Source organism: Thunnus thynnus, chromosome 14 (genome assembly GCF_963924715.1).
Source record: "Thunnus thynnus chromosome 14, fThuThy2.1, whole genome shotgun sequence".
NCBI classification, from domain to species: Eukaryota; Metazoa; Chordata; class Actinopteri; order Scombriformes; family Scombridae; genus Thunnus; species Thunnus thynnus.
This window is the reverse complement of record NC_089530.1, coordinates 6,987,334-7,014,307: the sequence shown is the minus strand read 5'-3', so window position 1 is coordinate 7,014,307 and position 26,974 is coordinate 6,987,334. Positions and strand designations below refer to the sequence as shown.

Sequence of the window (26,974 nt, the reverse complement as noted above, 5' to 3'; positions counted from 1 at the left end):
CAGCAGACGAGTCCCCCCCCCCCCCCCCCCTCCATCCCCAGCCTCCCTCCAGCATAAACCAAGGAGAGGACTGTTTGTCCCTTCTGATTGGTTAATGGTGCATGGATAGTGATGTCAGCATAAGCGTGACCTGCTCTCTCAGGTGCTAACCAGCTTTGCTGCTGGTGGAGCCGCCAACCACTCTGTTCAAAGAGCCAAAAAAACAGATTTCTGATTTATTTTTTTTCCTCCCTTCCCCACCATACCTGCTCTCAGGCCTAGTTCACTGCTCACTCATGGTGCTGCATAGAAAGTCATAAAGGAGTACCTGTATGATTGTACTGTATCAAAAAGCTTCTTCAATGTTTTCCAGCATTTTACTATGTCTCAACCAGATCAAAATCATTTCAACTTTTTTTTTTGTTGTTTTTTTTTAAATTTACAAACAAGGCCCTGCTTCATCATCAACTGCCACTGTGTTAAAGGGCATTAATGCCTGTTGTGGTGGAAACCCAAAGACAACCAGCATCAGCAGCATGCCTTAGGTAGACTTTCACTCCCGCAGGCAGTAGCTTGACAGCGTCTGGGGGGGCCGTGATGAAGCTGTGTTCATATGAGATTAGCAACATTACATATCAGGCTTGGGTGGGCCACGCACCGTTTACCTTGTGAGTTAACTAGTGATTGGTTTACATTTAGCAAATCTGAAGCGTGTTTTTAATTTCAGGATGTCTTTGGCAATATAAAAAGCCTGATTGGCTGGTTGGGTTCATGGGCCGGAGATACCAGAGTGCTGACGTTTTGAGTTTGTTCTTTTTATTGTCTCCTGTGTGTTTCTAATTAATAAACAACTGATTGGAACAGTGTGCGTTTCTGATGCAAAGAACACATCCACGTCAATAACTGGAAAAATACATTTATTCACAGAACTGATACCATGTGACTCTTCAAAGTCAGAAGCAAATGTCTGTACAACACAGTTCACACTTTTAACTTCACTGTCTCTTTTGGCAGAGTTGAGACTTAACAGTGAATGTAGAGGGAGAGCAGAGAGTAGGAGGACACCTGTAAAGCAGGCACAGTTTACACGTGCGGGTTAAATATTCAAAGTGGTCAGCTTTAAGTCATGCCTGTTCACAGGAAGTCACATACTGAATGTTCTTGTTCGCTCAGAGGCAGAAAACACAGACTTGTGGTTCAGTTTTGATAACAGCCCTGTGAACGGAAATATTTGCCACATGAAAAAGTGAAACTGCTAATCACATCATGCTCCCAATTTATATTATTTATTTACTATTTATGGCTATGTTAAATGGACTGTTTATACAGCGCCTTGCTCGACCACTCAAAGCGCTTTACACTACATGCCAACATTCACTCATTCACACACACACACACACACACATTCATACATTGATGGCAGAGGCTGCCATGCAAGGTGCCGACCTGCTCATCAGGAGTGATACAAAAGGGTCGATTAAAGGGTCAGTTCACCCTAATTAGTAAAAAGGCATTTGTTTCTCACTATCTAACTGTGCAGTAATGTTTGAAATCAATGAGATTTCTGTTGCTACTTCAGTACAATGAAGGTGAATTTTTTCATAATGCTCAAATCAGTCAAAATCAAAATTAACTTCTTACTGTCGAGCTTTCTTCTTAACAACTTTCTGCCAAAGAAATAGTCCCAAATCACATGAAATTTTAAGTTGAGTTTTAAGTACAGTTGATTTTTTTTTTTTTAAAGGTTATTTTTCAGTGTAACCAAATTCCATTCATCTCAGTTGTGTGGTGGAGGCAGAACTCCCCGACAGATATATCAAAACTAAAGTGGGAAAATATGTTCTTTTTGTAATTTGGGTGAACTGACCTTTTAATTTACACAAACATTCTGCCAAATTGCTCCAATGACTCATTTCCAATAGCCAGTGTCCAAGTTTCACTTACATCTGCCTGGTAATTACCCCAGACCCACAGTGTCTGACCCGGACTACAGTTCACACTCAGGCAGCAACAATCCCATCACATGTGAGGCAGAAGAGAGAGAGAGGAAAAAGAAAAAAATATGTATATCTATAATTATATTGAAATGAACCCCCATGTTTAAATCCAAAAAAACTAAACGTTTATCAACTTTCAGCAAAGTTTCACGTCTCCCAGTGAAAAGTGCTGCATCAAAGCTCCGTGTGCAATTCACTCAAAGCTTTTAAAAATGCTTCCAGTCTGACATCCCGTCACTGCAAAAAGCTCTGAAAGGACCAAAAGCATCCGTGTCGCATCGTCCATCCTGGACGCGGTGGAGACAGCAGGCTCCTCCTGCAGGGATGTGATGGCAAATGACGTTTTAAAACAACACATAAAAGCATTTTAGAAAATAGAGATAAAGCTACAGAATCAACGTGAACACTGCCAAGGCATGTCAACAGAAAAATGCAACAACCCATGAATAATGCAGGATCTAAAAAAAACACACCTCTACTTGAATTCATGAGCTGTGGTCAGTGTGTTACTGGAGTACCTTAGAGTAGCAGGAAGAGTTAACGCTTCCTGCTTGTGGTTAATGTACTGCATCATGATTCACAACTGTTAAACACATTTATTGTTTATCATTAATACATTCCATACACGGAAATGATTCATCATTCAATAGAAACCCCTAACACGCTGGCAAAGGGGACGTTTCAAATCTGCAAAATAAACTTTATAAAACAATCATTTATTATTATTATTATAAAACTTTCTAATTACACATGCCCCGCATTTTCTCTTCTTAAAATACAGTAAGTCTACAATACGTATTAGTTATGTGATTGTTGAAACATCCTCCCTCGAGTTCTTGGGAGAGATCTTTGTGTGTAACTGCACGCGTGCTCCTGTGTGTCCACACGTCTTATCCGTCTTCTCCTTACGAAAGCTTCAAAAATTTAAAAACAAGGTGTAGTGGCGGTGGCGGGGAATCCTTGCGTGAATGTCAGCGGCGGTGCGATGAATCACTCCAGAACAGAAGGGGTGAGGAGGTGTGGAGAGGCGGTTTGAGGAGTAGATAACGAGGGTGACGCTGATCTTAAAAGTCTGTTTCACCAGCACTTGTTGCTCAGAGTCTGACTGACAGTTCATCTCCTCCCCCCACCCCCCTCACCCCTCCAGCACAGGTGTGTGGTTCGTCCGGCCGTTCTCCCTCCGGACTGCGGAGACTCCTCAGGCTTCCTCCTGCTCGGGGAAGTTGAGGATCTTGCGGTGGGCTTGTCTCAGGTACTGCTGTTGTTTGAAGTACACCTTAAACGCCCCCTTGATGGCCACGAAGGCGATGCCTCCCTGTAGGAATAACACAGTGTGTTGACAAGAGGCTTAAATACACATCACAGCTTTTTTCCTAATTAAAACTTAAAAAGAAAACAAGAAACCTTTCATTTCCACACTGACTGTCACTCAGCACCTATGATCACATAAAATACTGCGTAGTTTCTTATTGTCCAGCTATCAACATGGAATATTATAATACATTTACTCATTTGTACTTGTTGGCTCAATACTTTGAGCTGACAGATTTATATCTAACATCATGGTTGTTTCCTGCTGCATTATAGTAGCCAGGGTGCACAATTTACTTTTTTGTCCACCGGCCAAACGGCTGGTGAATATTCAAATTTTAGCAGCCATTCTATAGATTACATATTATTATAGATGAGAGCAAATCCACCTGCCACTTGCATATTTTACCAGCATTTGGCTTATAGCTGGTGCTAATTTTATGCCCTTATAGTAGCTGTTATGTTCTATTTGAACTAGAATGAAGGATATTTATAGTTGATTTACCATTAAAAAAAAAAGCTGAACTCAATAAGGAGGCGACAAAAAAATGGATAGATTCTCTTTAAAAATGACATTTCTCCTATTTTTTTTTTGGGGGGGGGGGCATTTTCACCTGCATTTGACAGCAACATTAAAGCGACATTAAACCAGGGTGGTTGTGGTCGTACGGTAGATGCTTTTAACCACCAGGCCAGCAGATTCCCCCGGACTCATGAATTCTTTTGTGCCTCTCTGCGTGACAGCTAAATCTAACGATGCAGCTGCACTCCTCGTCTATCCGCCACAAACTTTGGAGACACAAAGCTTTCCGTCAGCAGCGGCAGCCTTTCTGTCAGTCAGAGAGCTGAGAGGACGAGGACAGAGTGTTCAGAGGTATCAGTGCAGCCTGGATCACATGAGCCACTCTGGTTACCTCGCTGTCCTCACCAGTAGGTGAGCTGGTATTTGAGGCTTCTCCAGAGTGACTCAAATGTTGCACCAGTAACACGAGCTAAACTGGAATCATTTATTCACTGATGCTGTGGTTCCTTCAAATCACGAGAGGAATGTGACTACAATTCACTTTCTACTAACTGGAAACTTACTTGCATTACTATAAATATAATTTGGACTTTATTATCGTGACCTTTGTGACCTCAAGTGTTTGACTTGCAGGACACACTCATGTATGTATCTTGTTTTATGTTATATGCATGTATGCATGAGCGTTGCACCCACCAGGATGGTCCTCTGCAGGTTGGAGTTGACGCTGCTGAACATGAGCTTGCCCACTATGGTGGCGATGGTGGGGAACACCAGCGCGCCACACAGGATCCGGGTGGCAGACACGTGGTCTGCCAGCGGGCTGGCCTCCGCCGGGATGCGAGGAACTGGGCAGCCAATCCCTGCAGAGACGAACACAAGGCAGCAGCCAAGTGACAGTTTGATGTCAGTTGTTGGACGGTACAGACCTGAGATGAGAGCTGATCATTTATCACAGAACCCTCTCTCACTCTTTTATGTTCATTTCACATGAAGTTACTGTGTACGATGACGACTCAAAATCAATAAGCTACAGACGTTCATCACAAGCAGTAGTGCAGAGTTACTAACATCTTGTATCCAGTGTTTCACATCACAGCTGCTTATGGTAACTGAGCTTCTGATTCATTGTCTGGATCCATTTTGAAACAACCTCTGGGTCTTAAATGGATTTATGATATTATAAAACTGCTCTGTTGAGCAAGTAATTGTTTATGCTTTTGCATATCTGTCTCGTTCATTTCACTATATTGTCCAGCCGTGGAGGCTGCAGTCTGAATACAGTTACAGCTCCTGCTTTTATTCACATCATCTCACAATGAAAGGAAAAACTCAACAAGATCACCGACATTACAAAAGACAAAACAGGAGCATGAAGACATTTGAATATATTAACTGATTAATTAAAGTTGTTCTGACCTGGGAAGATGCTGTTGAGGATCTGCAGTTTGTTAGAGTACTTCCTCCACAGGCGCAGGACATAGTCCTCCCAGCGGATCATCTTGCCGAGGATCAGCATGACAGGGATGGTGGGCAGGCCGATGAGTAGGAACAGAGGGTCGGCCCGCTCCATAACATCCAGGCCCTCCTTATGGCCCACCACCTGGAGAGCAGGGGGGACGTTATGATGCAGAGTAACAGCAGAGGAGTCAAACTGGTTCACTTTTAGAAAGAATCCAAGAAAGGAGCAATAAAGGAGCAAAAAAAAACCCCAAAAAGTGTATTTGCACAGAGGGTGTAAGAGCAGCTGTGTGACGATTTATAATGCAGGCTGAATTTTAACAATATAACTTTTACTTTCTCTTTTTTCCCCCTTAATAGAAATATGTGCATGACTTGCAGAACTGCTTTTCAGTACATTATGATTTAATTATCCAGTGCACAGGAACAGTCACCGTCACAACCTTGACAAGTATGAACAGCTCTGCTATAAAGCAAAACCTCTCTGGAAGGATCTCTGGTCAGACCTGCATGACGGTGACGGCTCCGTAGGTGACGGCAGTCCAGTAGATGGAGCCCACCATGATGCCGGCGGCGGCGAAGGGGCCGGCCTTAGAGATGAGCCGGTCGGCCAGGTCCAGCACGTAAACCACGGGACCTGATGGAGACAAACAGCAACGCTCATTAGAAACACTGAATGATTCCTCCTCATTCACTTGTTTTGATACAACACTTTCTAAAAGGAGGTCGCCATTGCTCGCATGTTCCATGTTGTGTAAAAGTCAAGCTGGCAGATGAAGTGACTCAGGAATTTAATCAACACTGACCTGTAACCGCACATTTTCCTTTCCTGCCTACGGCTGTTTACGCTGAATTAAACAAGTTAAAAACGAGATTGAAAGAAGTGAAGACATGAGGAAGCTCAAACTAAATAAACATCGTGTTCTCCAGTGCAAAAAGAAAAATGACAACAATGCGGCCGTGTTAAAACCAACTTGCTTCCTTAACACAGTGAAACTTTAGAGCAGGCCAGGTATGAGGTGGGTGCAGACTGTATGTAGCAGCTTTATTGACAGACAGGGAGGAGGTATGTTTCCACTGTCCAAAATTAACTCTCTGACTAACCTGCCACGGGGACTGCTAGATGAAAAAAATCCACGCATATTTTTTTTTACCAACCAAAATAATAAATTGCCTTTTTGTGTCACATATACGTAAGTTTCAGTACATGTCATTGAGATGATAAGGTATTGCCAAGGACCAAATGCGGGTAGAGCGCTGAAACAGTCTGTGGCCGGCGCTCCTTCACCTGTTTCACAGCACTGTTTACATGCAGATTAAAAAACACATATGGGATGCGTGTCTACACTGTATAGGGACAAACATGAGTAATTTCCTCCGAGCCATCATGCCAGATATTTTATTAGATGACTATTTTGGCACAAACATTGACCCACCAGTGTGGCAGATAGACTTCAGAGATTTACTCGCCAAAACGGAAAATCTACCCGTGTTTGGAGCTTGGCGTGTGTTAATTTTGGACGCTGTATGCCTCACAGGCAGGTTACACTTAGATTAAAAAGAACTGGGTTGAGTCTCATCAACCATGTAATAAGGCTTAATCTGAAGTCCAAACTGGCCTTCGGAGCAGTTAAGTCCCTGTCTGACATGAGGAGCAGGACCTAAAAAACAAATTCTCTGCTGCATCCTCCTCTCTGGAATTCCAGGCTGACTCGAGGGAAATCATGCAATATTTACAGGAAGGCAACCTGATTTCCTCACTCAGACAGAGCCATCCGCATCCTATTAATAACCCAGGAGTCAGTGGGAGGAGAGCAGTGTGGGGACGCCGCCACAGGGACTGAGCACAGAAACGCACCAGTGGGTCTCGATGTGCTGCAGTGGAACCGACTCCCAAACTCCAAGAGAAGATCCACAGAGAGTCTGGTTTTACCTTCTCACTGTACCCGATGCTTTGCTACATGAACGCAAAATGTTTTGCCAAAGTAGCAACAGTTTGGGGTTTTTAACATGAGAGATTTCTCTAATGATGTTTTTCTAGTAAATGTTCTCACTGGTTTGAAGTGGGCGGGGCATGGTGATATCCACCAATCAGGATTTAGTAATATTTGCTGGAGTTTTTGAGCGTTAAAGTCAAATTAAATAACTCAGCACAGTTTCCTGAACTTAAACTTTAATTGTTGCTAATTTACTCGTAATGTTATAGAAGAATACTTCATATTTGAAACCATGTTTTCTGGAACGTTTTAACCAGCAAAAGTAAACATATTCACCAGAATTCAAATATTGTCTGCAGAAACAATTTGACAGTATCTGATTAGTAAGAGCTGTTTAAAACCTTTTGTCTTCATACATATGATCATGGATTATCGTCCAGAGATGTAAAACAATCACATATTTCTAAAAGTGATTCAAAGGTCATCTGAATCAGCTTTCTAAAAAACGTGTCTCTCTGGAGATGAGTGACACATTTTTAAAACAGTGATTTTGACACATGTCTTGTCGAGTTGAGAAATAAGGCAGTGAGGTGGTGTTCAAAGTGCTGAGTCATTGCTGGTTGTGAAAGCAGGACTTGGTTCAAGAACACTTTCCCCTCTGAACATGTCAGCAGCAGATTGATAAATATATTATCCTGTTCATTTGAGCTACAGGCTGGTGTTAAGTAAAAACCGGAGCGACCTTGTAGCGCGGAAAGCTTCCATCGTTTAAAGATAAGGAGGACTGCTGCAGTTGGTTACAGGCCGCTGGTGGAGGAGGAGGAGGAGGATTACAGGCAGGAGCTGCCGAGCCATCTCCAAATCATCATTTAGAACGTGGACAAATTTAAAGCAAACACCTGAGCGGCTATATTTTCATGAGCCTCCAGAGGAAACCAAAGCGCTGAAACCAAACTGTAACATCTTTAACAACATTTTCACTAGACTACACATCAAGTGTAAAAACGGAAGCAGCTTCCTAAAATAATTCGGAGGCTCGGTGGTTATTTCGGGGTTGTGGGTTTCTACAGTTTGGAAATAAGACAGACTTTATTAAGCTGTTTGTACAGCCAGGCCACCATGAGGCTGTTACCCATAAGTACTTGCCACGAGTTAGTATACAATTCAGCCTCTGTTAGCGACTGAGTACATTTAGCTGTTTACAAGCTCTGAGTTTAGGTCACAGTTCTAAGTCTTTCTCTATAGACAGCAGGGCTGCTAACCACTTGTTGAGGATGAAACCAAAAGCGAGCGAGAGGCGTTTGGCACTTTTTAAAGCTACTTCACACACAACGGAAACATCACACTTTTATTTCTGAAGTAGTTATAAACACAGTGGCTCCGTCTTGTCCACTGCCAACCTCTTGATGCTGTCCAGAGCTCCATTTTACTGCACCTGTGTTTGCCGACCGGATTGATCTCAGAATGCTCGAGTGCATTAATATGGCATATTTTGATGACAGTGTTGGAATCTCTTCCGCTTTCTCCCTGCCTAAGCATTACACCATCACAGGCCGGAGGGAACTGGGTCACCCTTAATGGTCCGCTGGCAGGATGGAGAGCTGAGCAATTCATTTCAGCGAAGGGAAGCAGATTCCATAATTAAGATAATTAAAAAGAAGGGAGGGGGAGAAAGTAAAGGAGAGAGGGGAAAAGTGCAACTGCAATTCCTCAGTAGTGGGCATGCATGCTGGCACGCTGTTCCAGCTGGCTTGTTTACCCTCTCTACGCAGAGCGTCGGTAAAGAAGGAGCAGCAAGGACACGCCGTCCTCGGAGTTATATTGCCAGTCAAATTAGCATGATAGGCTGGCTTTGGCTCCGCAGCAGGTGCTGGTGGGAATACGGCCAGAAGAGTATAAAAAACTACCCTCATCTTTGTGAGTTGCAGTCTTTCTAACCTCCGTCTCTCCTGTGCCAGAATTCAGTGAAAACAATCAAAACCTAGGTTAATGGAAAAGGTGATCTGTGGGTCCGAATCAACCCCCCATCTGATCAGGCAGCAGGCAGGGGACCCAGCCAGGAGCCAAACATGAGTAATACCTGTCAGGCCAGTAGAAATGAACTGGCCACAGCAGTAACCCTGAGAAAATAACTACTGTGGCAGCATCCCAACAGCGCTCCCCGCCTCTACCTGTCCACAATTTAGCCTCTATCACCCAAATTGAAATCTGTCATCTCTGTTTTGTCACCGAGCGGTGAAGTATTATTCTGAGGGCTAATTAAAGCTGCTGCAAATACCACCGCTTGTGCAGCCAAGCCACGAAATTTATATTCAAAAAGGAGGAATTTATTATCTGTGTTTAAAGCTTTTTTTTTTTTTTTTAACAAACACGATACACATGCAGTGATTGGCTGTCTGTACAACAGGCAAATGATAAATATTAGGCAGTCTTGTGCCTGTATTACCACAATAAGGAATGCAGGGCTGGAATAAAAATGGCAAAGACACACTGCAGCAGTGATGCAGCAAAACAGACAATTCTCTACTCCTCCTACTTTGAAGTGTACTAATGCCCAGCTTATCCTGCAGCAAGGGACTGGAACTCCTCAGATGGTACATAAGTGTAGAACAAGATATAGTGAACTCTTTAAATTTAAAATTCATACAACTATTTGAGGTTTAAGCGATAGTAATGCAGAATACAGATGTTTGGAAATACAAGTCTGTGCAGATATGGTATTCCAAGGAGATTAAATAAAATACCGATACTTATTTGCAAATGCTAGATAGTCCATGTCTGGTACATTCAGTGCCAGAAATGCAAAATTAGCAAATCAGCATGCAACGTCTGCATGCTGTGCTCTGCTGGAAAGGATCACGTCTGAGGCACATCCTGCTCTGTATGGTCTAGAAACGTCACCATCACCGAGCAGAGCTCTAATGATGTGTGAATGTGATGTTAAAGTCACAGGGAAACACTGAAGGGCAGCTGCGATTTCATAAATTCATCAGCAGAGCGGCGGCGTCACTTCACTCTTCTCTGTCAGCCTTTGATGAGCTGCAGCGTTGACTACTTGCATGACCCAATTTCACTCCCACTCCTCTCTCCCAGACACATCCAGCATCTCTGCCCGGCTCCCTCGCCACCTCTATCTGACACTTGCTAACGACACTTTTCCCAGTGGATGAGGAGCCTCTCAGGTTAAATTCAGACTCTCTGCATATAGCAGCCACTAATCCACTTCCTGTCCGGACACATTCAGCTGCTGGACGGAAAGTGAAAACCTTTTTTTGTCAGAACAAAAACATTTTTCTTAATAAAAAGAATGAATCTCTGAATCATGGTTGGTTACCAGACAAGAGCAAATCCTGCTAGTAGATGTTATGATTTCCATCTATTAGATTTCTCCATCTATTAACAGGAAGTGAGAACAGGTGGCAATAAAAGGTTAGCACTCTCACAGCTCTCTCCTAAACTCCAAGTAATACATCCTACCTCCTCAGCTCACTACCCCCCTCTTTAGGTCTTACACTTACTTAAATTAATCCTTTTTTTTTTTTAAATATAGGATAGATATCCCACTGATTTCCAGAAGATCCAGCTGAACCTTACTAGACCTTCTCTCACTTCAAAAAAAAAAAAAAAAGCAAAACTGACAACAGGCAGCCAGTTGAGATGTGCAGCATCCTCCCACACATCTGCTCAGTCTGTCATCTGAACTGAAGGGAAACCAAAGAAAGTTACACACAGCTAAGACAAAGGTATCACAAGCCTCTGGTTACACACTTATATATATATATATATATAGATATATATATATACCTCAATAAAGAATGAGTGATGGTGTCAGAAGCCTGCTGTATCTTTCTCTAAGGGTACCATTACTCAGCAGATCAGCCACAGTGAAGAGGAAGTTCCCTTTCAAAATAAACCACCGGCCCATCCATCACAATGTTCTGCTGCTCTTGGCAAAACCACTTGAGCTTTCAAAAACAAACTTTGGAGTGGGTGTCAGGAGCTGATGAGCTTCAGGGTAAACATTTTACCTTTTGAAGCAGAACTATTCATTGGTTGTTGTAATAAAAAAAAAAAAAAAAAAAAAAGAGAAGAGCTGCCAAGAATAACTAACCACAGAGACATCATAATGATGTGCCACACTGTAAGAATAACACTGACACATTATGTCTAAATCATGCATGACTTCAAATGCAGCTTTGTTAAACAGAGACTCAATTCATAATGTGTCTTAAAGCCAGAGCATGTGAGAGAGACACTAAGATTAGATAACACAAGCACGGTCGTGTATCTCCTTTGGACAAAAAGTCAAGTAAGTTTTCTTGGACTAAATTAGACTTGATTTGAATTCAATTTTGCTTGAGTTTTCATATTTATTTAGTCATCAATTAACTGAATATACATTAAAATTAAATCCTTTTTTCTAAACACAGTAATCTGTTTGGATTAATAAAACCACACAAGCAGGAAAAGGCACATGAATATGAAGAACATCCCAGATTATGAGCAATTTGTTCCAGTGTAGCGTACAGTACAGACTTCTTTTTACCATGTTGCCTGGCAACTAGTCAGGCATGGCTTCACCTCAATTTCACTGAACCTCTCGCACATCTTCTTTGTGCTTCGGTATACATTTATGAACTCTATGGTAATAGTGTTACTCTTTACCTCCAAATCAAACACTGGGTGCATTAAGATATCTGTACAAAACCTGTGAATGCACTTACTTGGCACAATTCTTTGGCAATACTTGACCTTATCATGACCTTGTTACAACCTTGTCAACTGCCCTATATTAGTTACATGCATCTTTCAGTAATTAATTGTTTCTCAATTTGTGTGACACCTTAATGAATCATATATTATCACTGAACACATGTAATTATCGAGATCTGTTTGACTGCTCTACAGAATTATTTATTTCTGCATGTAAGGATTAATAAAGCAGTAACTAACAGGCCTATTGGGACCTGTCAGCCAATCAACACGACCTTAAATACAAAAGGAAAGAGCATGACAGACACATTCACCCTGAGATACCCAGCAACCAGCCAAGTGCCAATAATCAGCTCTCAGTGGTAGATACACACATACATAGGGTTATTTAATGAGGAGGAGGAAGTGTCTAAAGAAGCTCAGCTGAACCTTCTGCTTATAGCGCCAACGTGAGTGACAGCGCAGCCTTGGTCCCTATAAATATACATGAACCTGTTTACCAGCCGGGCCAAGCCTCCTGCAGACTAACATTTTCTTAGAGCCAGGTCCTGTCTCAAATTGCAACTTCTCTCTCTTTGAGGTTGAAATGGCAATGGTCCAGAGACTGATGGGTAATGTAGAGACAGGTGTCCAGTATTAACCTTAATATGTGCAAGTTTTGACATTTGGCAGTAAGAATGTTATAAAAGGGATAAAACCAACATTTTTATCTCTGTTGTACCTAGAATTTTCTGTCACTGCTGTGAAACAAAAAGCATGAGGACAAGTCACTTGTTTCTTAGAAATGTATGGAAGGATCTGAAACAGCGAGAAACTGAAAAGTGAGCAGGTTCTGGCCAAATAAGCACTGTTGGTGTTCACTAGATGAGTCATAGCTGATGTTTGGGAACAACTGAAGCCCTCGTCATTCTGACGTGTCAGGATAATTGCAGCAGCCGCTTCCCTAAACTGCTGCTGGTCAATCAGCCAGGAGTTGAGCCCTATAACAAGTGAGCACCCTTCTGTTCCTCATTAGGCTGCAAGGAAATATTTACCCAGATCACCACAGAACCTATGCTGGCCCTGGAATAAATAAACATGCACTCAGGCAAGACAAACTGAATAGCTCTCAGAGCTTAGAGTACAGTTACAGGCAGCGACTATTATGAGTGCCCTCTGTGGAGCTTCAGCAGTCTATTTACATGGAAAGCTGCTCTATAATGCTGCTTCAGTGTTGACAAGTGGTGGAAAATGAGAGTTGTCTTGACATTGCGACAGTACAACTAATTAAATTCAGATTTATGAGTTTGAAACTTTTGGCAGTTTCTCAGTATGTCTTAGTGCTCAACAACAACAACAACCAGCAGGAAGGCAATTTTTCACTCTTTTATTATACCTGATCCTAATTTTGCCAATTGTCACTTAAAGTACCAGTGTGTAAGATTTAGGGGGATCTATTGGTAGAAACTGAATATAATAAGAATGTTTTGATTAGTGTACAATCAGTGTTTTTGTTACCTTAGAATGAGCCCTTTATATCTACATAGGAAGCAATATTAGCCCAGAATGGACAAACCAAACACTGGCTCTAGAGAGGGCCTTTTGCCTTTTTCACAAGTTTCACGGTCCCTGTAGCTGCTCCTACATGTTTGGAAGGGGAGGGTGAGGGGTAATTAGTTGGTTACAATCTGTAACATCACCGCTAGATGCCACTAAATCCTCCACACTGGTCCTTTAATAACCAGGAAAAACTGAATCTTAATTCATGAAGCTAGCTAAAGGTATGTGCAGTCGCGGTGTATCTTGGAAATTTTAATTAAAAAGGGATACTTGTCTCCCTAACATTTCAACAAGCACAGAAACCTTGCTCTGAAATTCAAGCCCCTTCAACCCTGCTCAGTGATCAGTAACTAAAATAAAATACAAAGCTAAGCTAGTGCCTGTTCAAGGTCGTCTTCTTATTTCTAAGCCTCCAGCTCATCTCAGCAGCCCTGGTTATCTCCTGTGTGAGATGCAACCCACCCAGTTTGGGAAAGACGATGAGGTATTCTGCATTGCACTGTGGGCAGGCCACGCGCGCTGTGCTGTTGCCCCGCTGCTTCTCGTCAACCCAGCGCTGCAGGCAGGCCTGGTGAACCCACTTGGTGGAGCCGCGGCAGCGACACGGACGCACCCACTCTGCTGTGCGGTCATCCTCGTCTGTGGCGAAACACACCCAGCAGCTCCTAAAACAAACACACACACACCCACAGGCGGGATGAAAACAATGAAACAAACACACCTTGATCACTGAGAAAAAAAATCTAAATGAATCTGACTGATAATGTGATCTGTAATGAGACATGACTAATAGATAGAGCTTCTCTCCACAGGCACTGACAGACAGACAGAGGCCATCTGGAGGGCCAGCTAGCAAAAAACTGCCTGTCACCAATATGACCTGAGATTCTATGTCAAATGAAGGCTGGGTTTTATAACATATTTATAATACCATTTAGGTGGTCAAAATCATTTAGAAGTCCATAATTATCCTGTGAAGGACATACAGGTCCATGTATGTGCATGCTGGCAACTGACGCCTATCAAGATAAAGCTAAATTCCCTCTACAAATGAGGACAATGAAATGTCTGACTGCAGTCTAAGGCCATGTAGATGTACCCGGCACATGCGTGTATGTGTGTATCTGAGTCACGAATCACTCTGGGCCAGTGACTCTGCATGAAATCAGCCAAGATCAATACATAAAGCCTATAGGCAAACAAGCTGTGATGCTGACTGCTTGTCACGCATATCTGACAGCACCACAAAAACGGCTCAATGCAAACTCTCCATCCAACAAAGAGGCCCTTCATCCTGCCATCTGGACACAAGGAAAGAATTTCCAGATGATTATATTTCAGATCATATCACAACTACAGATACCATTTCTTATCAAAAACCAATACTTTTATGATCAGTATATTCAAAATGGGGACAACCCCTCTCTTGCTTTTTACGGATTATGGCCACTAGCTTTTCCTCTAGTTTGAGCTACATTCTTCTGATGTTGGCTTTCAGGACTGATCACATCGCTAGTCGAACTTAGATTCACCAGAGAAACCTTGTGAAGGTGAACACAATATTCTGAAAAACCACAGCTAGGATGTGCAGTGAAAGCAGAGGGGGGGGGGGTTGGATGGAGACAAACTGAGGAGACAGTCTCCCCTGTGTGTGACATCCAGACAAACGCTGTGTTCTGGCCTCAAGCCAAACCATATTTTAACATCCCCCCTCCCGCCCACAAGCATCCCAACACATCCTCCTTCCCCTCCTCTGAAACTGTATCGTCCCACACACTGAAAGACCTTCAGAGTAAAGACTTCCTCCGTTTAAAAAAGGGGTATGAGTACACCTCCTCAAACTTGTGCCTCCTAACAGGAATGGAGTCATTAGTTAGTATGTTTGGCCTGTCTGCTGCACACAGTCTTCCAATTAATTGGACTCCTTTTGTGAACAATACACCCCCTCGCTCTTCTCCGCTCCATGTCTGTCCAACATCTGGGAGGTAATATGATATCCAAGTTCCCTGACCTTACCACAGTACATCTCCAACTGTGACATTATATTGCTTTTCCATAATTAATCAGCAGTGTGCGGCTGGCTGGAAGGTTCACCACCCATGTGTCTCACTGCATGTGGCTAAGTTCAAGAATCTAGACCAGTGACATTCTTATTTTAGCTGCTAGTACCAGTGAATATAGTCATAGGTTAGATCTGAATAATTGATCAGTGACACTGGGCCATTCTCAAAAACTATGACTAAGGAACTATATCACTTCTCATAAATCAAGTGCAATTTTTACACGTTGTCTGATTATTGCTGAGATGAAGAAAAATAACCAACTAAAACCAAAATGTCAAGACTTCCCTTTAAGCCTCATTCACATTCAGTTAACCCTGGGACTAGTCTATTGCTAGGAGAGCCACTGGTTTGAGGGCTGACTGGTTGCCCGTTGACCCATTTGCAGCCTATCCGTCTGTGACATTTACGTTCTCATTTTCATAATTACACTGAACCCTGAACAGTTGGCATTTCACTGGATGAATGAAACAATGATGAGTCTAAACACACCTCCTATGAATCCCTGGCATAAATTCAACAAGGAGAGACAGATTGTAATAGAGATGATTGTTTTTCTTCTCATGCTGGGATTATGTACATTTTGGGTGTCATTCACATCAAGACATTTGTGCCAATAAAAAACTTGGCAGATAAATCTTAACTAAATCTAGGGAACAGTAAGCATACATCATCACTTTCATGGTTTCTGGACCCAAGACAGATTGAGAGGTATTAAACAGGACAGGATGTCTTTTCTGAAGTTTTCAAAGTTTAGACAACTAGCTGCCTGTTTCTGACCTGCTAGGACGTATCTACAGTTCAGTTCCATTTCCTGCCGTTAAAGACAGGTATGCCTGGAATGGAGGAAACCTGGAACCTTTTTACTCTCTCTAGGAAGTAGGAAATGTTTCTTACCACATTAGGGATAATAGAAACATCCAACTGTGGTATCAGCTATAGCTATTATTGCTAAACCTATGCCCAGAATGAAGGTGGCACCCCATAAATGCATCTGAAGTATGGAAAAGGTCTGGTGGGTTCACTGACAATCATTATGCAAGGAAAAATTATACTCCACTAAAATTACCCACTGCCTGTGACCATGAGGATTTTGCCAGTTTTTCCACACTGTCCCAGTGTATTTGTACAATCATTCACCTGTTTCACTCACATTTTGCTTTAACTTATCCATAAGGACATGAACATGTCTAGATACCTGTGATGTCACCCATAGCTTTTTGAGGAGATGGTTTAAATCTAGAAGTTATGCTTTACTGCTGTATGCCTTGTTGGCACTTAATTTGAGTTGTGGTAACCACAAAGGCTCATTGTGATGGAAACTCAATTCTGTTAATGAAAAGAAGCATGTCTATAAAAACGCTCTCTTTTTAATGGAAGACTAATTTTTAAAACTGCCTCTTCACTGAAATGCTTTTTGGAGAGGTTGGTGGGTTTTATAGTAGCACGTTCACATTGGCTTCAGCATTTATTCAGTAGTTGACTCAGTGAATCCCCATAGAGCACCATGTATATTTCAACCCTCCTGCTCCTACAGTTGAATAATGTATGTCAAATCTCTGGCCCTCTGTCATCGTCATCCTGAGGTCTAGGTGTGCTCTGTTACTGGGGCCACTGGGGAGTTGAGGGGGTCCTCTGTAAAAGACTGTAGATGGCCAACTTGGATTATTTGCTCAGGTTGCTGCCTGTCTGCCTGCAATGGATGATTTTCCAATACTCCCCTGGTGCTGAATAAAACATGACGATGCAGGAGAGGAGCCTTTGGGTCGAGGCGCTCAGGTGTCATGGCCAGCTAAAGGGCCAGGATGGGCACATGTGGAGAATCTGAGTGTGATGGAAACATTAACCCTCCATTCACACTCCTGTCTACTGTCCTCACAGGGCCCATCCCGTAACAGCCCTCCTCCTCTGTGCATCTGTCAGCTATGTGAACCCGCAGCATGCACGAAGCTGCTTGTGATGATTCACTGATCACAATCTTTTGCACTGTGTACAGAGTGCAAGGCAGTTTTGATGGTTATATAAAAAGGATGTGGCCAGTTCCCATGTCCTACACTGGGGGCCTTAAGATCTCAAAAGATGGTTCAGAGGCTGATACTGAGGCAGTGTTAAAACATGAGGATGAAAAGAAAAGTGGACAGATGCCTCCACAGGAGTACAACAGTGTAGAACAAAACCCAGCACTCCCTTAGAGTCACTGGCTCCTATTCCTGTAACCCAGCCCCACAGCATGACAGGACCTAATACAACACCATCGAAATGCTATCCTCTGTGTGAAACCTTAATCTCCAACTCACTGTTGCCTCAACGCTGTTTAACAGAACTCTTGTCCAGATAAGCCTACGCTGCACATGTACAAAATGATCTCCCGCAGATCAAGAATTTAAGCGCAAATTGATTTGGCTTGTAAACCTCTAAATTCAAAACAATGGACAGTAATAAAACTAGTCTGAAGAACAATCTAAGATTTAATCAATTACACAAATTCAGTATATTATCAGGTGTAATGAATACTTGCTGTTCGATGTACTCACAACGCTACTCCTGATACAGTATAGTCACATATTCATGTTCAAAGGTGCTCCTACACCTGCCACATCTCCCCATCACTGCTTAGAAACATCTGGAAGCTTTCCATGAAAATGTCCTTCAAGAAAAGGATATCTGATGATGGCGACTTGCCTGAAAACTGCTTATGCAAGGTGACCTGCCGTCTCAACCGCTTATTTACATGTTGAACAGGCAAACTCAAGTGGGGCTTTGCTGTTTCTACAGTGAGCTTTAATCCACCTAATGCTAACCGACTGCTTTGAAACTTCAAGGGCAGGTGAACAGCAGTGTGTATTATCCTTTTTATTTTAGTTATTTTGAAAAACCTTCAAGCTGCCAGGATCAAAAGAATGTGCAGCAGTGAAGGACTGTGGATCCTTCCAGTCCAGCTTGGCCAACATCACGTGTTTCACCTCAACTGTGGATGTAATTTCAACAATCAAAGAAAGTGCAGACTGTAGGGTTGGGTACCACACTCAGAACTTTTAAGGATACTGACTGAATTATGTCGGTATTACCGAGTACCTATTCACATTAGAGCAATCGGTGCCAAATTTCAGTACCTTAAGAGCAGGTTGTGTTGTGAATTCAAATAAATACTGATTAGATTCCTTATGAGCCTTTCAGAGAATCCCTCCTAGTTTACCGCTTGTTGCAATTGCACATCTGGGGGAGAGAGTATCATTACAGAAAAAGAGAGAGTGAGACTGTGTTACCGCTGCCCTAAACCTACAACTTGTTCAATTCCAACACAGTCAGGGCAATAATGAGCCGAAAATGGTCGCAAGTGTGGTTACACTTTTCCAAACTGCAATATTTGTGATGCCAAATGCAAAGCAGGCCATAGCAACACATCTAACCAGGGGAAATACCCATCAAACACAAAAGTAGTTCATTGTTAGAGTAGTTTGTTTTATACTTTAAGTTGTAAATACAATACCTTTATTTATTTGTCATTCAAATATATATATATTTTTTACCCTGTCCATTGTTCATTTGTTTTTGTTTTTTTTAATCTACTGTTTTCCCCCCATTTTTCCCCTTTTTCCCAAACCCCACTAGCAACTAACCTCGCTGCTATGATTCCTAGATCTTGGGAAGGATATCACATGTGCGTCCTCCATGAAACAGACGACAGTGTTCTCACGCTATGCCCTAGTGACTGCGACAGGCTGGAGGTTGTAGGGACGGCTTTGGGAGGGGAGAGGGGTTTTATTTTGTGTTGGGTGTTACAACAATATGTTCTTAAGAAATAACAATGTTGAAATTGAGAAATTTGAATTTAGTTTTACAATTGAAATTACATTTTTGTTATTAGAGAGAGAGTAAAGTACCGAAAAAAAGGAACCGTTGGGTACCAGTACCGAATTCAAGGTATCGACACCATATTGGTTCAAATGTGAATAGTACTCAACCCCAGCAGACTGTATCATAAAGACACAGACACAGAAAAAAGGGGTCTGGTGGTGGGCTCTACAGGAATACAGGATGGTAGTGCGATTGACACTGTGTACAAAGATGAGTGTGACAGCATAGCTTCTTTCACATCGTCTCACAAGTCAGGCTCTCGTTCTTTAAGAAGCACATAAGCCACCCCACAAAGGCTCCTTTCACTCAGCAAAGGTCACGTGACTGTGGGAAAACTGGAGGTTCCTCAACACAAAGGCAGGGCACAGGAGCACCAGATTCGGGCCCACAAAGATCTTAAAGGAACGTTAAGGCCTAGGGGGCTTCTCCATGTCTAACTGCTTCTACTCGATAACAAACTAGTCTTGTCTAAGTCAGTTAAACAACACCCCGGGGTGTTTGCCACCCTGGAAGAGTATATTATCCAACTACCAACTACCAGAGTGTAAGTAAGTACCCAAATGTCAGCCTCTGGTTAAATTATTCTTTGGCAGATAAACTGGTGAATGTCAGCTGCCAGACCGACTGACAAGATGACAGTTTTACAGTCTTGGGCATTTTCCACAAGGTCAACAAAAATAACAGGGTGTCCTTACAATATTGTGTAATCTATACAGAAACAGAATCTCCAGCTTCAAAAATAACCAGATTTGAATCAACACCTTGCTGACAGTTTTAACAAAAATATATTAGTCTTTCAGTTATTGCATGTACTTTGTATTTAAGGAGTAGTTTGTGAAATCTATCAAAAATAACTACAGTACTTTAAAGAAACTGACTTATAAACCCGATTCAGGGAGGTATGTTTATGTTGTTTATCAGTCATTAACAGGTAAGTAAAGTTTGTCCAGAGTCAACTAACACAGGAGCCTCCTACGTCTATTACAGCCTCAGACTAGCCCATAACAAACTTGTGTACTTGTATAACCAGCAGTAGAGGCACTGTGACCTTTGTATTGCATTAACACGTGTGCACAACCAGGAAAAGGCTTTTGTTTATGCTTTCATTGGCCCATAAATGGCTGGCTTCCAAAGTGAAGAAGACTATGATGAATGGTATGTCACTATTGAGCTATTAAGCTTTATTTCTTATGGAAGTCATTAGATTCACATTGGCTTACATTCCATGTCTCACGTGTTATGTTTATCTGGAGATCTTTATGTGCAATATGAAAATGTACACAGTGTACAGACTGTGAGGGGTGGAACAGCATTGAAAAGAGTTCTAGATACAACCGTGAGTTTGAGGCTCACAAAGTGAACATGATGGCCTTCAGTTAAAAGGTGCCCAGCGGAGTTATGTTTGTTTACAGTGTTTCTCACCAAAAACACAAAGCCAATTTCTTAATCATTTTGAAAGCTGCATTTTTATGTTTACTAGCTTGCAGTCTTTTTCCTCCCCGTCTTCCTGTATTGCTGCATTTGGCAAAAACTACGCAGGATACTTTTAATGACTAATGGTTCAAATAACTCAGGCCTGTCAGCTAAACCACCTAGCTTGAGACAAGTCATTTGGCTCAGTTAATGCCACACTGTGCAGGTTATTTCCACAAGTTGAAGGTTACAAAGCCATGATAGGTGAACTGCTGACCAGCTATTGATTTATATTGAGAATATGTCCAATAACCTAAGATGCTTTAGAGTAAATGACCAATAACTTGATGATACTTTGGCCATGACTACAGGTGCTTTCATATTATTATATTAATCCAAACAAGGGCTGCATGATATTGTCCTCAAAAAAAGGAAAATATTAGAAATAGCTGATAATATGGTCTGGAAAAATATTTGCATTACATCAATATAACTAAGCTATAATTTATACATTTTATATTTAACCCATTCATACAGGCAGCAACAGGGTCAGCAAGCTGGACAACAAAAGCATTCGAAACGAGAATAAAACAAGGAGGTGGTGTGAGGGCCAATAAGAGGGTCAGGCGGGACTAAAATGTGTCCCCCACATCTATTTGTGAAACGCTGCATTGCAGGGGCAGCTGGCTGCTTGTGGCAGGCCCAGATAAGAGCCTGTGGAGCCTTATGTTTGTCAGTGATAGAGGCTGGGTGCACAACTGTCTAGAAGCAAGGGGACATGACATCTTCCTGCTATCAACTCCTCAAACACTGTCAGGGTTATTGCCTCTGCCACACACCCGCAGCACGCAGCTGAAGTACATTTCACAAAGCTCACATGCCCTTCCTTTCTTTTTGCTACTGTACCATGTGCTTGGGAAATGGTTTCAAAGTGTAAAGTTCAATATTGACAGAAAGTGCTGCGTCAAATGCCTACAAATGCCTTTTTAGTACACACTGCAAAAGCTATCAAATGCCAGGGACTATTTTGAGGGAAACGGCACACCAATGTGCTTGGACCGAATGTTGCAGCATCTGCTCACCACCTCTCACACAGAAGATGGAAAATTCTGGTCAGACGTTTAGCGTGATAATGCTTGGAAAGCAGACATCCTGGCTTTGTTTGACTTAAAACAGCTAACATATCTATGAACCCTTGGTTTATTATAACTACAGATGGATGACAAATTAAAGGAAAAACCAACATAAAGTGTCTTAGTAAGGTGTTGGGTCACCATGTGCTGCCAGAACTGCTTCAGTGTGCCTTGGCACTGGTTCTACGAGTCTCTGGACTCTGCTGGAGGGATGAACACCATTCTTCCAAAAGATATTCCCTCATTTGGTGTTTTAATGATGGTGGTGGAAAGCGCTGTCTGACACATTGGCCCAAAATCTCTCTTAGGTGTTCAATTGGGTTGAGATCTGGTGACTGTGAAGGCCATAACATATGATTTACATCATTTTCATACTCATCAAACCATTCAGTGTTCCCTAGTGAACATATAAATTGGGGCATTGTCATCCTGAAAGAGACCACTCATATCAGGATAGAAATGTTTCATCATAGGATAAAGGTGATGACTCAGAACAACTTTGTATTGATTTGCAGTGACTCTTCCCTCTGAGTGGACAAGTGGACCCAAACCATGCCAGCAAAACGCCCCCCACAGCATAACAGAGCCACCAGATCCCCTCACTGTAGGGGTCAAGCATTCAGACCTGTACCGTTTTTTCCTAATTTGTCACCCATCTGTACAAACAGAATAAATGTGAGTAGACATTAGCCTGGTCAGTTGAGAAATATGTTTGAGATTCATCCATTGTCTGAGGTAAAAATAACACTCCCTCTTTACTTGGTGGATGACACCTATCAGATCTAATCTAATTCAGCATGGCTTGTGTGGTCAAGTCCAACACAAAAAGCTTTGTTTGCATTTGAATGTTGTATATTGCCAGGCATATGAAAACTGTTGAAAGCCCAAAAGCACTAAATTCTCACTAAATTAGAACTCATTACAATAATTTAAAATTACTCATCCTCACAATTTTGAGGAGAGGCATTAAATTGTTCTGTGGAATTTTGGACCACTACTTGCACTGTGGAGCAATATTTTATGCATGTGTGTCCCTGTTTTGTTTGTTCTTGTGCATGTATACATGGTTACACTTGTATGCCAATGTCAATGCTAACAAGGGCAGGGAAGAAGAAGACTGCTAGCAAGTTAACATGGATGTTAACAATGCAGGTTTCAAACTTTTAATAGTTAGAAATACCACCTTGCAGTAGTATACGTCCATCAATCAGTCAAGTTGCAGTTTACATCCATGTCTGTCCAGACTCATAATATTTGTAAAGAAGACTTTGAAGGAATTTAAAAGTGTATTTTCCTTGTATGTGTTTACATGTTTGGCCAACAAAACTGATTCTGATAGAAGACAAAGTTGTAGCCATGATAGTAGACGATGCTTCAGATATGGATGTTGCGGCAAAGCTACAAATTCTAAAACGTGGACGCTTCACACACATCTTCAACCCGGCAGCACGGAAGATCTAAAAAAAATCACCACAGTTTTAATGTGGACACCAAGATTAGTGTCACCAATACAGTGTCTGACCAAATGTGAAATATGGTCACAATCTCCCCTTCTGTTCCTGAGTTATGGCCATTAAATAATGGCCAGAAAAGTGTTTTTGCTGAACATTATGATGTCACAGTGAAGTTGACCTTTGACCTTTTGGATATAAAAATATCATCACTTCATCATTTTATCCTATTAGACATTTGTGTGAAACTTTGTTGTAATTAGTGTATGAATTCTTAAGTTATGGCCAAAAAGGTGTTTCGTGAGGTCAGAGTGACCTTGACCTTTGACCACCAAAATCTAATCAGTTCTTTCTTGAGAACGAGTGAATGTTTTTGCCAAAGGTAATGAAATTCCCTCCAGGCGTTCCTGAGATATCGCGTTCACGAGAATGGGACAGACGGACGGACGACTAGAGAACATAATGCCTGCGACCATGCGCAGAGGCATAAAGATCATTTTTGCAAATGTTTCAAAAGGAAGGAAAATGCGTCAAACATGTTTATTAAACCTCAAGGACACACACAATGCATTTTGGTGAGTAACACTGAATGTTAACAAGGAAATTCCACAGGGCACCTTTAACCGACCCTTAATTTTCTCGACATCACATATGCCAACAAAAAACAGGAGCAAGATGATGGCACTGTGGATACCATGACTTGTCCTTTCTACAATGACAATTTATTCTTATTCGTTAATATGGCAAGTGCACTGATAACACAAATACAAATAAAACAAACTTCATCTATTTGCACAACTACTCCCGTCCTGACAGAGCTTTCACTCGCAGTACATTGGATTTAGCAGATTCATTTAACTTGGTTTAGAATTGCATTATGATAAATAAACTAGATTCAGCCTTCATCGCACTTGCAAGTTGTAAAACTTATTGTATTGCAAATGCCTGTTAAAATTAGTTAATAGTTGTCCTTTTGTCAGAAGACTGCACAACTCTGTAAAAGTAACTTGATTGTCTCAAACCGCTAACAGCCCACCCAGTTAGCCTTCCTTGTGGCTGAAGATTTATAAAATAATATGTACTTCAATAATATATAGAATGAATTTAGGCTGGTATGGTTTAGTGTAGTCTTTACAATGGGTAAACTATAATATGCAAATAAAAAGGTGGGAAGGTGGGTTTGGTCCTCTCTGCAGGGGGGTGGGGGGATTTCAGTTTTGTTTCAAATTTTGTGCAGTTTGACCATCATATGAAACTATGCACCTTATTACTAGCCAAAGCTTCAAGATAAAATCCTTCAGACAGCAGATCAACCCAAGCAGTAAACAGTACAAGATCGTTTTTTGTCATAAGCATACATTGTTATGAGGTAGCCACAAGCACAATGCCCTTAAGATATCAAGTATGGCTGATCAGTGTGACAGGATATTACATGACATCACGTAGTAAAGCCCTTTAAATTATCTTTTTTTTTTTATTTTATGTGTTAGATTCTTAAATTACATTTTGTCACGGTGAAATGACTGTGCATCACTTTTTCCTTGTAGAGCAGCATGAACAAAAAGCTAAATCACAAAGTGAAAACAACACTGGAAATGTTCACAGCTGAAATGACGCTCAGGAAGTCAAATAAAAAGGCAGAATAATGCTGTTCAGAGTGGGCGTTCAACTTATCACCTACAGAGGTTAGCTGCCGGCTACCACGAAAAATGAGAATGAGAAACCTTTCATTAGACATTCATTTTAGGCTACAGTGTTTTGTCTGGACTTTATGTCTAATGTGACCACCAAAGTGATGAACTACATGCAGAGCAAAGTTCATGACTGCGCACTGCCCCACAGGACCTGCAGAGTTTCTGACTGTGTGCTCTGAGGGTAGGATTGTATGTGTTTTTAGCTCTAGAACTGTCGACTGACTGAAAATTAAGCTGTTAAACTTATCACTGCAACACTTTTCCAAGTTTCAAAAGAAATTCAATGACTTTTGTATACAGGCATTGAACAGATATGACAGTTTGGCAGCATGATGCGTAGCTCAGTGTGTTTGATTAAATGTACAACATCACAAAAAAGAGTTGGTCAAAAAAAGCTTTTTTCCCCTCAATGGCAGCTTTGCTTTGTTGCCATCTGGAGTTTCTCTTCTATGTTGCTTCCAGCCATGTTTTTTGCCCTTGCTCACTCTTCCTTCATGATGCTTGTCACTTGTACAACTTCAAATTCATGCCCATGATGAAGTTTTTTTAATCAGGTTTGTGGTGTTGGAAGCTAAAACACAGATTTGGGCCGACAAAACACTCAAAGTGCAATATATGTATTCTGTTGCTTTGTTTGTCTTAATTAGTGTAAAATATGTTCTTTGTTAGTGACAGATATGAAACCTGCTCATACTTCCTCTTTCATAACTTTTCCTAATGTCAGCAACTCCACTCAAGATTTTGTCCAAATGGGTATACTCAATATGATTTTCTCTCTTTTACAAATCTGTGTGGGAACACCAACTCTGTCCATGCACATAATTCAGACATGTGTCTTTGAATGGTACATATCAAGGGAGAGGACAGCAAACTTGCCATGAAAATTGTATTCAGTCTTCTATGTAACAGGAGATAGGCAGACAGTTCATTCTTTCTGTATTCTTTCATGAACGTGACAAGTTCAGAAATCTTGCTGATTACAGCCTTTCTTCTGGTCTGAGGGTCAATATTTAACAGGCCAAATATTTGAGGAAAAGTGGCAGTTGACACTTATGACCTTTAGTTAATTTTATGGGTAACAAGGTCAATGTCACACTAATAACATATATAACGTTAAAGTGAATAAGTTCAAAGTAATATGCAGATATTAAGGTCACTTAATGTAGCAACTTATTATAGCAATTTTATGACAGCAGTAGCTAGTGGAGGACGTCCTGTATCAACACTGCAAGAATACACTGGCTAACATTAATGATATTCATTGCAGAGTTTAAGGTCATTAGTCGGTATAACACATATTTAAGTCGAGAAGTTTGTTTGTCAAAAACGAAGCTAACTTTGCCTAATTTCTGTCAATGGTCGTGATTTTTACGCAAGGCTACGTAGCTGCTATTAGCATGTTAGCCTTAAACTTGAACTCACCTGTCCAAATTCTGCTGCATGACCACCGCACCCTCTTCCGCCATTATCGTGGAGAACCAAAAAATACACAAATGCTTTCTTGTTAGTAGATCAGACTGGTTGCTTTACAGATAAAATATAAAAAACGGTACGCCTGTTAATTCGCTGCAGCTGCTGTTGGCGTTTAATCACTTGCTAGCTAGCTGCTAGCTACATAGGCCTTTGTGTTGATACGGCGCGTCAGCTGCAAACGAGCCAATTATTAAGCATAAAACTATACCTTCGCGGGCATGGCAGTCTAAATAGCAGTTATCTATTCAAATAAAAACCCTCGTTACATCAGCTACGGATTCGCCTGTCACTAATATTATAGCATCGCCGTGACCGCTTGACTCCATTGACTGGCCGTCTATGAGGTAACGCAAAATAGAACGGCTGTGCGTAGTTACGTCATCAAAACAAGGGCATCACCGCAAAGGGGCATGGGAACTGTAGTTTCATGAG

At 41.6% G+C, this 26,974-nt stretch overlaps 1 protein-coding gene across 1 annotated transcript; it reads right to left on the bottom strand.

The window, feature by feature from the left end:
- Positions 1-879: 879 nt before the first annotated feature.
- marchf5 (membrane-associated ring finger (C3HC4) 5) lies at positions 880-26,902 on the bottom strand. Its single transcript, XM_067609491.1, has 6 exons — positions 26,492-26,902; positions 13,923-14,125; positions 5,778-5,908; positions 5,230-5,413; positions 4,507-4,673; positions 880-3,291 (listed from the first exon to the last, which is right to left on the bottom strand). The coding sequence occupies exons 1-6, from the start codon at positions 26,533-26,535 to the stop codon at positions 3,175-3,177; spliced, it is 846 nt and encodes a 281-aa protein (XP_067465592.1). The 5' UTR covers positions 26,536-26,902; the 3' UTR covers positions 880-3,174.
- Positions 26,903-26,974: the final 72 nt, after the last annotated feature.